The sequence below is a fragment of the Ailuropoda melanoleuca genome, chromosome 2, assembly GCF_002007445.2.
Source record: "Ailuropoda melanoleuca isolate Jingjing chromosome 2, ASM200744v2, whole genome shotgun sequence".
NCBI classification, from domain to species: domain Eukaryota; kingdom Metazoa; phylum Chordata; class Mammalia; order Carnivora; family Ursidae; genus Ailuropoda; species Ailuropoda melanoleuca.
Genome location: NC_048219.1, coordinates 135,306,245 through 135,323,425, shown reverse-complemented (window position 1 = coordinate 135,323,425; position 17,181 = coordinate 135,306,245). Strand labels below are relative to the sequence as shown.

Below are 17,181 nucleotides of genomic sequence, written 5' to 3'. Positions count from 1 at the left end.
TAAAGGACAAGACATAAATAAATCGTTAATACAGACAGATAAAAATTGTCTGTACAAACGTATATTACGTGTTTGTGAACGTATATGAGGATGAGGAATTTCTGAACACATGCTGCCTCTTGTTGAACGGGTAACTCCCTTGGAAATATATCAGCATGATGAGGCATGACCAAGTCAGCATTAGATGACTTATTGCTTTGGTACCCTGGATGAAACTGTTGTCCATGCAGCATGTGTGTGTTTTTCACATACAGTTTGTGTTGTCAATGACCATCTATGTCTTGTGTACAGAAAATGAGATGGTGGCCACATGTGTTGTAATCATTTGTATTTCTTGAAAAATAAATGGCTACCTTCTCAAAAAAAAAATGCCTGACCATTTATATGACTTTTCAGGTTTTTGTTTTGTATTGTTAGTTCAGAAATGAGGCAAACTGTTAAATATGTCTCTCAAGAGATTTATTAACTATATCAAAATCACATCATGCCTTGTAAAGTTATGAAATTAGAGCGTTAAAAAACTCAGTTTTTGCTGTATGACTAAATGGTTGACAGTTTGGATATTCCAGGTTAATGATACAATAAGTCAGCAGTATCTGCCATCACCAACTAAATACGAAAGTGCATGATGCATGTGTTTCATGAAATTCACTGTGTCACATTTGGTTCTTTGCTTTGCAGATTGCTCAAGTTCATCATTTAATACATTAGCATTTTCTTTACAGGGAACAACCACCGAAACTGAGATGAGGAAGAGAAGGTCAAGTTCTTTCCATGTTTCCATGGACTTTCTAGAAGATCCTTCCCAAAGGCAAAGAGCAATGAGTATAGCCAGCATTTTAACAAATACAGTAGAAGGTTTGTTACACATTCCATTTTCATTCAATTATTTTCACTAAACTTATATTGTCTCACTTGAAACAAATATCTCTATTTGTAAATTGGAAAACAGTACATTTTAAAGAGAATATACTAGATCTTATTTAAGAGTTACTATTTGTTATACCTACTCATATATTCTAGGAGCTTTAAAAAAGTTACTTAAGCACAATGCTTTTGGAAATCTAAAGAATGTTTTCCTGTGTGTGGCAATTCTTTGAAAATGCAGAATAAAGTGTTTCTGTTAAGGCTGCTAATCTCACTAGTCATAGTGACCCTCTCTTCTGTTCCATTTAGCTTAGGACTTCGACACCATCCTAAATACTCTGAAGATTGGAGGGGAGGAGATGATTCTTGGCTCATATTAATTCCTACCCTATCTCTTACAGCTTTAGGTTGACAGTTTAGCCCGATATTAACATAGGATTGCACACAGTATCTACATTTCTACATCTCACGTTCCTATTGCAACTTCATTTAAAAGACCATTCACTTCAGACCAGATGCTGAGCCATATTGTCAATGCAGGCGACAAAAATGCTCTTTGCTACCTCTGCTACCTATGTCTGATGAAATAACTTCGGGTATCTAAAGAATAAATTCTATAGTTTTTTTGAAGTTCAAAAGAGGTTGACTGTGTAACAAATAAAAATGTGTTGATTACTGAAAAACAAGTCTAGTGGATCGGAAATAAATATATATGTGTACAAAATATATCTTTTGGTGGTTCTTTTTTCTTTTTTTTTTTAATTTAGAACTTGAAGAATCCAGACAGAAATGCCCACCCTGTTGGTATAAATTTTCTAACATATTCTTAATCTGGGACTGTTCACCATATTGGTTAAAAGTGAAACATATTGTCAACCTGGTTGTGATGGACCCATTTGTTGACCTGGCCATCACCATCTGTATTGTCTTAAATACTCTTTTCATGGCCATGGAGCACTACCCAATGACAGAACATTTCAATAATGTGCTTGCAGTAGGAAACTTGGTAAGCATGTTGGAAGGTAAATGTCTTCAGTCTTTGAATTTTCTGTTTGAGAAACTGTTTCCATTTAATAATAGCTTAAAGCAGTCTTTCTACCACCCTTCCTACCTCGTGGCTCCCAAAAGATGAGAATTATATCTAGTTGGCTATACCCTACCTTATGCCAACCATAATAGCCCTTAATGTCAAAGCAAAAATTGAGAAAGAGAGCAATAGGCATAGGTCTATAGTACTACTTGAAAGGTCAATATTGATATTTATAATTTTTTCAAGATGCAGAAGCAATTTAAGGGCACACTTTTTGAAATGATATTATCACAGTTTCCCTAGCTGTAGAAGGCTTTAAAAAAAAAAATGTAGATTTTATTTTGCTGAGTCATCATCATTATAAGCAAAAATTTAACAACTCAAAAATGTATTCAGCTTTTCCTCTTCCAAGATCTAAGTAGGACATGGATTGTTTTATCCATCTGTTCTATAGCAAAACCATCAAATATTGAAGACCTCCAGTACATTTTGTGTATTATTTGATTAGTAAGGTCATTTTTGGTAAAGGTTGTCACCTAAATCCTTCTCTCCTGTGCTTAAAAACATGAATTATTAAAGTGTTTGTCAGTTGACTCAATTTAGGAATACTAGCTTCTATTTGCTGAAAGAAAGAGGACTTTAAAGTAATGTATGTATTTATCATGGTATTTGTTTTGCGGTTTAAGATTTTCGATGGTAAAAAGCCAAACATGTAAAGCATACTGCATTGTAGTATTTACAGTTTTAAAGCTCTGGTATTTATACTATGGAAGTAAATTTATTTTTTTCACATGCTTAACAAACTGATAATAGTAACACACATATTACAGTAATAGATATATGCATATAATAATCGGATTTGAGGAAAATGGGAATACACTTACAGATAAATAAAAGTGTTCATGGGCAAGATGTCGTGAGTACCCACGTTGCATAAAATCTGGAAGGACAGGCAGTTTGATGTGATGGAAGTTAAAAATAGATTTGGACTCAAATCCTAGTTTTCCCATTTTCTAGTTGTATGATACCAGGCAAGTCACTGGTAAAGTAATGGATAAAGTAATGTTTGTATTACCTGCATTAACCACTTCATAAACTTCTGTGGCAATAAAATGAAATAGAATAAATGAGAGCTTTTTTATATAAACTATAAATTACTATACAAACGTATCTAGTAATAGAATCATTATGGGGAAATTAGCATAAACATTTTGTTCTATGACCAAATACCAAGTCATTCTACTTTATCATTATCTGATGGAATTAAAGTAACTTTGTTTTGATTGTAGGTTTTCACTGGGATCTTTACAGCAGAAATGTTTCTGAAAATTATTGCTATGGATCCTTACTATTATTTCCAAGAAGGCTGGAATATCTTTGATGGTTTTATCGTGACGCTTAGCCTGGTAGAACTTGGCCTTGCCAATGTGGAAGGACTATCAGTTCTCCGTTCATTCCGACTGGTAAAAGACAAACAGCAACAAAAACAAAACCTGTCCAACAACCAGGGCTTTTACATAGTACTCTTATAGGTTTTACTATGCAACTATTAACATTTTTAATTTTTGTGTAACATTTATCATCAAAACTATCCCTAAATGGAAAAAAATTATCTCCACTTATTTAGAAAAAACTTTATTAAAAAAAAAAGCGTAGTCAGGTAAAGTTTAATATATAACTCAGTTGCCATTGTGACTAACTATTGTTTCTAGAGATATAGTTAATATTCTGGATTGAAGAAAATATTTTTAATGAAAATATATCACATTTTAATAGTGACTTGAAAATATAAACAGCCCTTTGTATGATGGATGGTGATCAGACACAAAATGGGTATGCAGAAAATTCCTAATTCGACCTCTGGAAAATATGCCCCTTCCCTAAATCAGAGGAGAAAAATCTGTAGGATTACTTACCATGCCCATTGATTTACATATATGTCCTTGCAAATCAGGGAAATAATTATAGGTGTGGGAAATCTCCAAATTTTTAAATGCAGGCATCTAGCTATGTCAGTGCTCCAAAGGAGTATTAAAGAATAATAAACACTTTTCTCTGCTTGTAGCAGAGGCTCTATATGATGTCATTTTATATGCTCTTGACAAAAGAGTATCTTTTCAACAGAGATTATTGTGATTCAGATGCTAATATTAGTGACAGGCCTGGCATACCCTAGAACCACATTCACAAAGCAAATTAAGGACAGTTGGACCCCAAGTGATCTTCAAAAAATTCACTCTTAGGGAAAATGATCTACATGGTTAAAATATGGAAGAATGTAATTCTTCCTAGAGGGTCCAAAAACTAGCCATGAGCCTGAGTGGGTTCAAGGGCAGGGAAGATGTTGTAAGAGATTCAATATTAATCATCATTTCTTGCTAAACCTCAATATATGTAAAGATCATAGTAATATATGTTAATTTTTTTTATTTTCCAGCTCCGAGTTTTCAAGTTGGCAAAATCTTGGCCAACATTAAATATGCTAATAAAGATCATCGGCAATTCAGTGGGGGCTCTGGGTAACCTCACCTTAGTGTTGGCCATCATTGTCTTCATTTTTGCTGTGGTCGGCATGCAGCTCTTTGGTAAAAGCTACAAAGATTGTGTCTGCAAGATCTCTACCAGCTGTGAGCTCCCACGCTGGCACATGAATGACTTCTTCCACTCCTTCCTGATTGTGTTCCGTGTGCTGTGTGGAGAGTGGATAGAAACCATGTGGGACTGTATGGAAGTTGCTGGTCAAGCCATGTGCCTTACTGTCTTCATGATGGTCATGGTCATTGGAAACCTGGTGGTACGTACCCATTTAAGATATATATTTCAGAAATAGATTAAGAGTATAATAGAATGGTGACCATTTCATCCAAAACAAAAACTATGATCAATAATTTATAAAGTCTTCAGGCTTGGATATGCATATAGTCTCACTTGACAACACAGCAATATAGGAGTGACCCTACAGTTTTTATATTCAAATCAGCTTTGTCAATCATTTCATCACATTTAGTATATGCATTTTAGTAGAGTATCATATTGAAGACAGACCTTGAAGGATATGCTGGGAACATTTTACAAATTCAGAGAAAAGGGAGAAAGAAGTCTGAAAAAAAATTTAAAGAAAGCTTTATCTTACTTGCCGGTAGAGGACTAAAGAGTGCTGTTTTTAAGCATTTATAGTGACTTTACCATTTCCTTGCCTCTTTATGGCATATAGTATTCAATCACTCTATGTCATATGGCAGGTGCATTAGCCAACCTAGGTTAATCAATTCTCTAGTGGTTCTCAGTCAAAATAAGGGTGGGCTAATGATGCCTGAGATTACCCAAATGGAGTAACTGATCAATTCTCTCTCTTAAGTTTGAAACATGAATTACTCTTTGTAGTATAGAAAATGTGGTATATTCCAAAAGATACATATATTGTCAGTCTTATGGAAATATTAGAGATTATTTATAAACAGTTCTTCTAATTAATAGTGGAGTATGAGAAATATAATAGTTTAAGAAAATAAGTGTCAATGCCTATGTTAAGATACTGATTCTTATTCTGGATCATAATGATTTTTTTCATTAATATCTAACTCAGTATCTCTGTTTATCAAAAAAGAAACTATAGAAAGTATTAAGTGCATAATTATAAACACCAGTGATTTTTAAGGTTAGAACTTTATATGGTATCTATTTCCATCTGTTTTCTTATAATCATTCAATTTTAAACATAGCTAAACCTTAGGTTAACTCATTCAACTTCATCCTATAAGTGGGAGAATGTGAGACCAACAGAAATCATGTCTTTGCCCAATGATGCAGAGTGTAGCCACTATTGAGCCAGACCACAAATTCAGATGGCCCAACTTCTAATCACTATGCTATGGTGTTCCTTTCCTACCTAGCTGTTAAAACCTTCAGTTTCCTCTGCACTTAGAGGAGTAAGTGATCAGTCTGCTCTTCGTTACATTGGGATAAAATTATAATCATGTCCATGTTATTTTTAAGGTCCTGAACCTCTTTCTGGCCTTGCTTCTGAGCTCATTTAGTGCAGACAATCTTGCAGCCACGGATGATGACAATGAAATGAACAATCTCCAAATAGCTGTGGACAGGATGCACAAGGGAATAGCTTACGTGAAGAGAAAAATATATGAATTTATTCAACAATCCTTTGTTAGAAAACAAAAGATTTTAGATGAAATTAAACCACTTGATGATCTAAACAATAAAAAAGACAGTTGTATGTCCAATCATACAACAGAAATTGGAAAAGATCTTGACTATCTTAGAGACGTGAATGGAACTACAAGTGGAATAGGAACCGGCAGCAGTGTTGAAAAATACATTATTGATGAAAGCGATTACATGTCATTCATAAACAATCCCAGTCTTACTGTGACTGTACCAATTGCTGTAGGAGAGTCAGACTTTGAAAATTTAAACACAGAGGACTTCAGTAGTGAATCAGATCTGGAGGAAAGCAAAGAGGTAAGATTTTATAGATGTGGGTAGTTATAAATTTATATGTATGTACATGTATTATTGCTTGTATATAAGTATATATATGTGTCTTGCTGCCTTGGGTAAATCAGATTTGTGTAATGAGATGGGGAAAGAAAGAGCACAGAGATACAATGGTAGGCAGATCCTCATCTCATTTCACATGTCCATGAATAATGAATTCAGGGCGAAAATATGAGAGATCATTTTTGTAAAACATTGTATAATTTTTTCAGGATTTTGAGTTATTATCTCAGTTAAAATGTTGTTCATTAAAAATTTGGGTTTTAGTAAAGAACCAATGGAAGCTGATTTTTTTAAAATGATTTTTATTTTTATAAAGTTGGTTCTAAAGTACTTTTAAAATAAATTTGGCAATATTTTTTTAATCCGATTTTTTTTGTCTTGAATTTCAGATTTACATTTAATATTTGGTGAAGACTAACAGCTACCATATGCTCTGTTGAATTAAAAAAGAAACTTTTAAAAAAAGAAACTTTTATTACAAATACCATAACAAATACTTTTTCTGCAAAAATTGTACATGATTTATATACTGTTTTGTCTGTATGGTTCAGGGCTAACAGAAAAACTGACCTTTTTATTAAAAAGTGACTGTCCACTGAACCACTGGAGGCAGGTCTATTCCTTCATACTCTGTGTCATTTTGTATCTTGGATTATCATTGCATTAATTGAAAATTTAAATATTGGGATAGTAGAAACTTTAGAGACAACGTAATGCAGTATTTCTCAAATGATGAGTCATGACCCAGTAGGAGGTGATAAACAAATTTATTATACCAGTATTTTTTTAAATTGTAATTAAACAGAATAGATGATACCAGAGCACATGGCATGATGTAGGGAACATGATGAATGAAGCTCGGGCTGCCTATGCCGAGCTCAGATGCACCGCTTTCCTAATCAGAGTGCAAGCCCTGGTCCATGCGGGGGAGTGCCTGAAGTGTAGAGTTCTTAAATATGAATAACAGTGTTTCGGTGCTTTGAAAGTAGGGATCATGAAAATTTCTGGACCCCAGGCAGAATGGATGGCTTCTGTTTTGGTTTCTAGAGATAGAAGGCAGAGCATAGGTAATAAACAACTCATTCTCTAGGCTCATACATCTCACAAGCTATCACACCATTTTGTTCTGATATGCATGTAGTCTCTCCTTTTATATTGTGACATGCTTGAATATGTTTGCTACAAAGTAGGCACTCAGATTAAACTTCTCCATCTCATTTAACTCTGTGTAATAGAACCATTTTGAAGGATTCTCATTATCACACTTGCTCTGAGAGCACATGTGAAAATATAGTTTTATTTCCCATGATCCAGACTCCATTTTTCTCCTGATTCAACCTAATATTGTGTTAGAGCTTTTTTTTTCTTTATTAGACATTTGCCTTGTCAATTTACATAGGGTTTCTAAGAAAGTAATTATCCCTCGTCTTTTTTCACAAGAATTGCTATTGAAATGCAGTTGTATCTCAACCAGCTGAATTTTTATATTAAATACTGAAACTTCTATTCATTCCCATTACATTTCAGTTTCTTTCATTCATTTTTGAATTAGTATATATACATATATATACACATACATATATAGTTGACCCTCCAACAACATGGGTTTGAACTGTGTGGGCCCATTTATACGCTGAATTTTTTCAATAAATACAGTAGAGTACTGTAAATATATTTTCTCCTCCTTATGATTTTCTTAATAACTTTCCTTTTCTCTAACTATATTATAAGAATACAGTATATAATATATATACAAAATATGTATATATTAATGAACTGTTTATGTTATCAGTAAGGCTTCTGGTCAATAGCAGGTTATTAGTAATTGAGTTTTGGGGGAGCCAAAAGCTATATGCAGATTTTTGACTGCACAGGGGGTCAGCCCCCTTCACCCCTGCATTGTTCAAGGGTCAACTGTACCTATATTTGGATTTTAGAAGGATGATTCTCAACCTTTAATTGTGAATTTCGATGTAGGAACATACCTTATTAACTCACAATGTTACCTGCCATGGGCTCTGCTAGACCTGCTTCATTTAAATATGTTGATATTTCTGTGCCTGGATTTCAATAATGAGCCTTATCTTTAATGGATCATTACTGAAATTATATCAATGCCTTGGGTTAAAGTTATAAATGGTCATTGTTTATTATCCATTTTCTAAACATTTTTTTTAGACATGGTAGCCCACAATTATAATGTTGTTCATAATAAATTATTCTCTAGAGCCAAACCCTGTGTTAGATGATTCCCCACATGCCATGTGGCCTTACCTGACTATCTGGTCCTCAATTCTCATCTCAAAAATGGGGATAATATCACCTACTTCATACTTTCTGTGGAGTATTTAATGAGACAATAAATGTGAAGAAGTTAGCACAGTGCCTGACACATTATAAATGGGCAGTGAATTGTCATTATCATTATTATTACTAATAACATTCCCAACACTCCGTTGGCCAGTGTTTTCTTGTAAAAATTAGTAGTAACATAGTCCTTTCAGTAGCACAGTAACCTACCTAGTAAACTACCATAGTAACACAGGTAGTCCTTTCGTGTTGTCTGCCTTTTGCCCTCTGTAATAAATTGCTTTACAGGTTTATCTGGAAAAGCGATAGATTTTCTATTTTCTGTTTCATTTTTAAATTGTCTCCTCCAATTCTGGATAAGGTAGACTCCTTAAAAAAGGTAGGAAACTTTTTTTCCTAAGAGCATACCAGTCAGGAAGAATAAATATGCAGAAACCGAGAGACATGACACAACATGTTGTGTTAGACACAATAATAGTTTAGTGGTTCTGGGATATAAAGTCACAGGAGGTGAAGCCACCGGAGTATACAAGGAGCAGACTGCCTCAGTTTCCAAGAAACAAAGAACAGACTGCAAATGAACAGATGCGTGAAAAGGGAGACCTGTATTTGTTTTTGCCTCCCGCATAAAGTGCACACTTATGCACCACTGTCCCCCTTTCCAGGATGAATTTGTGGGCTATCTTTCTATACCTGTCCCATATTTGTCCCCAAATGCAGGAAAGGCATAGCATGGGTCACATTCAACACTTCTGTAAGTCCCAGCAGACCTCAACCCACAAAGTACACTCAAACAACCTAATTGTTTTTAAAACCTCATGAAATTTCTTGACTCATGCAGTAGTAAGAATAATGGGTCAGCTAGAAATATGGGTTTCCACTGAAAATTGATAAGGAATGGTGCCTTAGACAGGTTTTGAAGAGCTTTAAAAATTGGGCAAATTGGCATTATAAAGTCATACCTCTCCAAATAGAAAACGAGTTTCTTTGGTTATGGATTGTATTTTATATAAATTTAGTCTTCTCAAGCACCCACTGCAATGTTGGGCACAAATATGTACTCAATAACTTTTTGGGTTTTGGTTGATTTGTTTAGATAACTAGGCTAAAAGTCTGGTGGCCTTCACTCTACTATGGGGCAAATCACTAACTCTATTATCCCGTTTCCTAATTTGTAAAAGGAGGACAACTGTCCTCTGGTTCTTACAGGAATATTATGAGGATCTAAAACCTATTTGGAAGTTAAAATGCTCAGAAACATAAGGTGATAACAGCACAATTACTACTATAATTCTGTCTGCATAAATACTTTTTAAATGAAGTGAGTTATTAAACTTATACCTTTTTGGAGTAAAAACAACACATTACTAAACTAGTTAGGGAAAAAAGTACACTTATTTCTGCAAAGAGTGAGCCCTAGAGTGAGTAAAAATGCCATTTGGATCTTTGTAATTCAGATCATGCTAATAACAAAAAAAGATTTATTGAGTGCATACCATGGGAAAACAGTGTTTGTAGGGTTTTATGTGCATTGTCTCCCTCAATCTTCATACCCACAGATAGATATTATTCCAGTCTTACAGATAAGGACATTGAATGTAGCATTTCAGTAGCTTGCCACTGTCACACAAATGAGGACTGATCCTGGACTAGAAGAATCCAGGCAGTTGACAACACAGTCTATGTTCTTAACTATTACACTAAATCTCCTTAACAGTGTCTGAAAAAATATTTTCTTTGGCATTACTTTAAAGTTAATGATATTGTTTATTGAAGAACTAAGAACAGGTGTCCATTATAGAGGTGGTCTTAACTACCAATATCTCTCGCTGGACATAGACTAGTGGCACAGCCACAGGTGTCTGCATCGTTTCCCTCAGTCCTGGAGGGTCTTCTTCCTTCTGCACTGGCCTACAGGTTAGACCAGTCTGCTTCGGCCTCCCACACTGACCCACGGAGGTCTACTTCTAATTATGGAGCATTTATTCTCTTGGACTATGGCTACTCCAAGCTGTGTTTTGGGAAGACACACCTGGAAGAATCTTCCAAATCATTTGGAAGCACTTCTATAGTTGCATCGCTAGCTTATGAAGTCTTTGAGAACAGGTGAAACACTAACCAGGTCTTACTCACTTTAAGGCCACAATGAGTACAAAATGTTTATGAAGTGAATAAATAAATGGGTAGTGAACATTTACTTCTAGACTCCCATTTGCCCTCTCAATTATAACATCTATGTTAAAATAATATTTATTTGCTGTTTTGTGGATATTCTTTCATTTAATACTTTTACCTTTACTGTATTTGGGTTAAAGAACATATGACAATTCCCCGCTGAAGCATACACTGCTCAGCAGGCTAAATTTATACACAGAAAGGTCTATGGTGAATGCCTTATGTGGGCAATGCTGTTTTAAATGTACCTGAGAGCAGGGGTTAGTCCATTTCATTGACCGCAGTATAGCCCACCTTCGTCATGGTGCCCAGCATATAGTAGGTGCCCGGTAGATACATGTTAAATAAAGACATAAGAATAGGAAGTCTCTGCTTCATTCTGAATCAAAACAGATATGTACGAAGATTTTTGCAAATATCCCAATTCACTAACACCATGATAACATAATTTTCCCCACTGAGAAGCATCACACAACATATCTGGGGATATTAAAAATCTCTGGGAGATAGATGTGTATGCCCCCAACTGTTCTTTCTGTACAATCTCTACACAAATCCTCACGGTCTCTGATGCAGCAACTATTGCCTCCATCCTGTATGACACACTCTCCTTCAGAAGCCCTTCCCACAAACTTTTGTAATTGGAAAAGACTCCCGTCCTAAAATAAAATAAAATCAAGTACATTTTAAACGTTCCTTTGGGGGCGCCTGGGTGGCACAGCAGTTAAGCGTCTGCCTTTGGCTCAGGGCGTGATCCCGGCGTTGTGGGATCGAGCCCCACATCAGGCTCCTCCGCTATGAGCCTGCTTCTTCCTCTCCCACTCCCCCTGCTTGTGTTCCCTCTCTCGCTGGCGGTCTCTATCTCTGTCGAATAAATAAATTAAAAAAAAAAAAACGTTCCTTTGATCTCATCTCTTCCTTAAGTTATCTGTCCTGAGTTCATTGCCAATCCTCTTTAAAAGATAGATTAGATTATACTCACTGTCTTCCCATTTTCCACTGTTCAGTCACCTTCAAACATCTCCTTTCTGGTTTCTTCCCCTACCTTTCTCTCTGTCAAAAATCATTGATGTTCTCGTATTTGCCAAGTTCAGTGACCCTATTTCACTTGATTGTCTGCAATATTTCCTAATTCTTTTAAGCTCTGTCATTCCCTGGCTTCCAAAAATCCAGGCTATTTTCCTCCCAATCATATAAACTCTCAAAAGCTTATGAGAAGCCTGGATTCATTCTCAACTTCTCTAATTGGAAGGCCCTCATCAAATTTCCTGCCAAATCCTGCGGATTTTATCTCCTAAATCCTCTCCAATCTTGACCTCCTACTTCCTGTCCTATTATTTCATCTGTATCACTAGAATTACCATCTGAAACACATTTGTACGGGAGAAAAAAGGCAATCTTAAATATATCATGAGCAATTGGACAGCCTTGATCAGACTCATTTCTTCAGTCTAATTCCTCATGACTCAACTCAGTTCTAGTCACACGATTCCATGAAGTTTCTGTCCTTAGACTCCATCATTTCTTGTTAGAAATTACCTTCATCTCCTTGCCATTCTCTGCAAAATCTAACAAAACAAAATGACCTTTGAATCAATATTCAAGACTTTTTCCATGTATTCACTCTACAAAAATATATTGTTGCTCTGTTAACTCACTATATCAAACAACTCTCACTTCTGGAAAGGCCTCTGAATTTCCCCCAACTAAAATTACTAGCTGTGTACAATGAAAGGTATGCATTGCGCTCTGTTTCTCTGTTGTGTATCTCTGTCTATCCTACTTATTGATCTTGTGAACAACTCGAGAATAAGAACTGTGGTCATAGGTATCTTTGTACTTCTAGTAACTTCTGCAGTACCTGACACAAATGAGGTGCTGGCTCAGTGTTAATTGGCATCACGTAAGTTAGTGGTATGTTTCATGTCATCAGTCATACCTTTTCAAAGTATACAGATTAATAAATCAAACAAGACTATTCCTAAGTCAAACTGAGTAAGCAGTTTGCTTTTGGATGCAGGTTCTCTCTGGGGAGGGGGCAGAGAGGAGAGAAGAAGGAGGAGAAGAGAAAAGACTTGTAATTTTCATATAATTGCCTGACAGATGTCCATGCAGCACTTTGTAGAGTTCCATCTGGACATTGCTTGGCTCTTCCCTTCCAGCTCTTGCCTATTTCCCTATCTGAGCTATAGTTTCTCAGGGCCATGATCTTTATGAGATGGCAGCTGTTCTATGTGAAGAGTGCTGCCATCTAAGCAGCGGATGCCCAAACTCCTTCCCCCTTGCATCTGGTTGATTTCCGGGTACTACCAAGGCGATGCACCTTTGTCTTCTCTGCACCTCCCGCAGCTCCACACGAGGGCAGACCTCCATCATCTCTCAGATTTAACTGCTGTAACCCTCACAAATGTTCCCTCTCACTAGTCCAGTCTCTACATAATAAATTGTCTTTCTAAAAGGCAAATCTGGTCCTAGCCCTCCTCTCTTTCTAACCTTTCAGGAGTTGCCCCTTGCTTACAGTCTATTCTATTTAACATGGCCTATGAGTCCCTGCAAAAAAAAATGACCATTACAGACCTTTCCAGCCTCACATAGTAGTAGTCTCCACCTCTCCTCATCCAAGTACACTGATATTTTGTTTCCTAAAACTTCCCGTGCTTTGTAAGGTTCTGACCCTTACACCCATTCTCTCCATCTAGAATACTCATGCCATCCTCTTCCCCTGCCCCAACTCCACCCAGCTCATCCTTCTGGTGCTAAATGTTGCTGTCTTCTGCCCTCTCTTCTTAGACTGAGTTAGGTGGTGCTCTCAAGATACCCTATACTAACTCGATTACAGTGTGTGACACTTGTTTGCTCATCTGTATCTTCCATCTGATTGTGAATGCATGAGGGCACGTGCTAGGTCTAGACACTATTTCCTTTTTCAGGTCCTAATCTTCTTCTTGTGCGTAGACTGATATTTTTGGTGGTTGAAATGGTCAAATATTAGCAATTACACATATTACAAACTATATAACACTGTTATGAAAGTTATTACCATTTACTGGGTAAGCACATGGCAAGCATTTTCTGTGTGTTATCTTGTATGATCCTTATAACAATCATGTGACATAAGGACCATTTTACAAATTAAAAACTAAAGCTTAAGGAGGTGAAGATAATTGCTTAAAGTCCATAAAACCACTAATTGTGATTCAAACCCAAACTTCTCTGACTCAAAACAGAACTCTTAACCCTTTCATTATAGTTGCACAGTTCCTCCAGTTGGTAGACACTTATTAAGTATTCGTTAAATATGTTATCATTTATCATGAAAAATTAATGTCAAAAGAACACTAGAGACTCTATGCCCATTTCAGCAAAATGAATTTAACAATGGAAAATACTCATTTGATTTACAACTTTGATTTCTAGCTTGGGAATTATAAATGCAATTTTGCAGACTTTTTTTGTTGTTTCTAACTTATTTGCATTATAATAATTTTCTGTTGGTCCAGTATATGATGAGGTGTTCTATTTCTTTTCTATCTAATTGTCAATACAAAATTCATGTTTGACATACTTTAAAGCAGAATTCAGAGTATATGAGAGCTATATTCCTCCACTTTCCCTTCTACCTTGGTGAAGTGTTTGACTAACACTGGATTTCACGATTGATAAGAACAAGTTAATATTTAGTAAATATGAGTAATGCACTGAAGACTTCCCTTCCAGCCCACAGTTTGAGGAAGAAATCATCTGGGTTTTAGGGATGATGTGGGAATTAATGACTTAATATTTGGCTTTTCCAGCTACTCTGTGGAAATGCTAAGTCTCAGTACAGTGCATTTTTCTTTGATCTTATATTGTTGCTTTGTTGATAGTTTTTAATAGGGGTCATTTAAATTTTTAATATGCTTGTATACACTAGAAATATTTACTAATGCATAATATACACAATAAAATATTAATACTAATATTTTGATGTAGAACATCTCATTTATATATGATTTAAGATATATATGTATATATGTATTTAAATATATATAACAACATAAAATGTCCACCTTTAAAATAATACATGCCTAGCTTTAAAAATAAATGCTTTTGGGGCGCCTGGATGGCTCAGTCAGATGAGCATCCGACTCTTGAATTCACTCAGATCATGATTTCAGGGCTGTGAGATGGAGGCCAGCATTGGGCTCCAAGCTCAGCTCAGAGTCTGCTTGAGATTCTCTCTCTCCCTCTCCCTCTGCCCTCCCCCCATGCCCATGTGTGCACATGTACACTCTCTCACTCACTTCTAAAATAAATAAATCTTTAAAAATAAGTATTAAAAAATATATACACACACACATATTCTGTATTCTTTTGGCCCTTAAATTCCAGATTTATATTTTAATAAATTAATCACTTATAAATTGAACTATTAAACCCTATAAATAAGCTTCCTGTAGCAAATGAAGTCTAAAATAAAAGCATAAATATCCTAACATCAAGTCGGAGAACAAGAAAAAAACATTTAATCATTTACTCTTAAAAAATATTGTGAAGTATTTTATTTGTTGTGCTTTATTTTGCTTCACCCTCAAGGTCAAAATCATTTGCTATGGTAGAGAACATTTTTTAAAAGCAACAAACGTTATATAAATCCACTGAGGAGGAAAAATGCTCTTACTATCAGTGTTGTAGTTATTAAGTGGTTATTGAATGCCCTGGTGCACAAGACAAAGTGGATGCTTTAGATGTGATGTGGTCCCTGCATTCTCTCAGCTCACTTATTAAGTCAGCCTTCAAAAAATACATGAACAGTACAGGTCAGTATAGAATTTAGCTTGAGAGGCACATGTGAAAATATGCATATTTTCAAATGAACTAGCTCATTGGTAAATTAAATTTTGATTAATGGCTTAATAAATATGAAAATGGATTTTTAAAATAGTCTATTACTCTCAAAAACTAAATGTGAGAACCAAATGTTTTATTATTTGGATGGTGAATTTCAAAGTAAAATTAAATTTGAATTTAAAAACAAAAAAGGAAGAATTAATTGGCCTTGTTGGTTTTTTTTTTTAAAGATTTTATTTATTTATTTGAGAGACAGAGTGAGTGAAAGAGAGGGCATATGAGCAGGGAGAGAGGGAACACGAGAGGGAGAAGGAAGGGGAGGGCGTGGGGGAGAGGGAGAAGCAGACATGGGGCTCCATCCTAGGACCCTGGCATCATGACCTGAGCGGAAGGCAGATGCTTAACTGACTGAGCCAGCCAGGTGCCCACCTTACTGGTTTTTAAATCAACAAAAGTACTGTTTGAGGATGTTTTTATTTTTGCTGTTATCCAATTTTTTTAGTATTTTATTAGAGATGGGTTCTTGCCACACACCTAAAAATCTTTGCCTTCCGTCTTTGAGTAATTGTGTTATTATTACAATGGAAATAAGGAATTCAGAGGTATATCATCTTTGATTTCAACAATGAAAAATGTAAGAATATATTGATAAAAATACATAAAAATGGTTGTGAGTGTTTTAATACCATTCTCTTAGCCTGTGATAAAGCAAAGTAAAGAAAAATTAAATAGGGACACTGATAACTTGAATAATGTAAGTAATAAAAGTAAATGTCATGGATGTATATATTAGCTCAAAATTTATACATGCAGAAAATTCTTATTTTCAAGTGCCCATGTATATATTTATATAAATTAACAATGTACTGGATAGCAAAGTAAACCTCAATAAATTCAAAATAGAAAATATCATAAAGGGTTACTATCTAATCACAATACAGGTAAGCTAGAAGTCAATAGTAAAATGAAAGAAAAAGTTCTAACCATTTGAAAGTTAAGAAATTCCCTCCTAAACAAATATTGGGTTAAGGAGCAAATAAAATATATAAATAGCTATTTGGAAAATAAGAACATTTTCTTTCAGAATCTGTGAAGTAGGACCAAGCAGTCACTGAATGTCTTAATATTGACAAGAATGATCAAGAAAGAATGAGAGGTCCTAGGTGGCTCAGTCAGTTAAGCTTCTGACTAAAGTCATATTCTCAGGGTCCTGGGATGGAGCCCCAAGTCCAGCCCCTAGTCGGGGCTCCACCCTCAGAGGGTAACCTGCTTTTCTCTCTGCCCCTCCCCCGCTCGTGCCCGCACACACACTCTCTCTCTCTCTCTCTCAAATAAATAAAATCTTTTTTTTTTAAAGAAAGAATGAAAGAACATGACAAAAAAACTTAGTTTGAGAAACTGGAAATTAAGCAAAATGAAGGGAATATAAGAGAAATTAATGAGTTATCAAT

At 35.4% G+C, this 17,181-nt stretch overlaps 1 protein-coding gene across 6 annotated transcripts in view; it reads left to right on the top strand.

Annotated features, from left to right (window-relative positions):
* The window catches only part of LOC100483294 (sodium channel protein type 1 subunit alpha), a 139,383-nt gene that overhangs the window by 89,969 nt on the left and 32,233 nt on the right, over window positions 1-17,181 (top strand). For all 6 annotated transcript variants that reach the window (XM_034654674.1, XM_002928605.4, XM_034654672.1 and 3 more), the window contains 5 exons: window positions 726-858; window positions 1,635-1,873; window positions 3,187-3,360; window positions 4,335-4,691; window positions 5,894-6,376. In XM_034654674.1, the coding sequence (XP_034510565.1) occupies window positions 726-858; window positions 1,635-1,873; window positions 3,187-3,360; window positions 4,335-4,691; window positions 5,894-6,376 (1,386 nt within the window). The remainder of the gene's footprint in view (window positions 1-725; window positions 859-1,634; window positions 1,874-3,186; window positions 3,361-4,334; window positions 4,692-5,893; window positions 6,377-17,181) is intronic.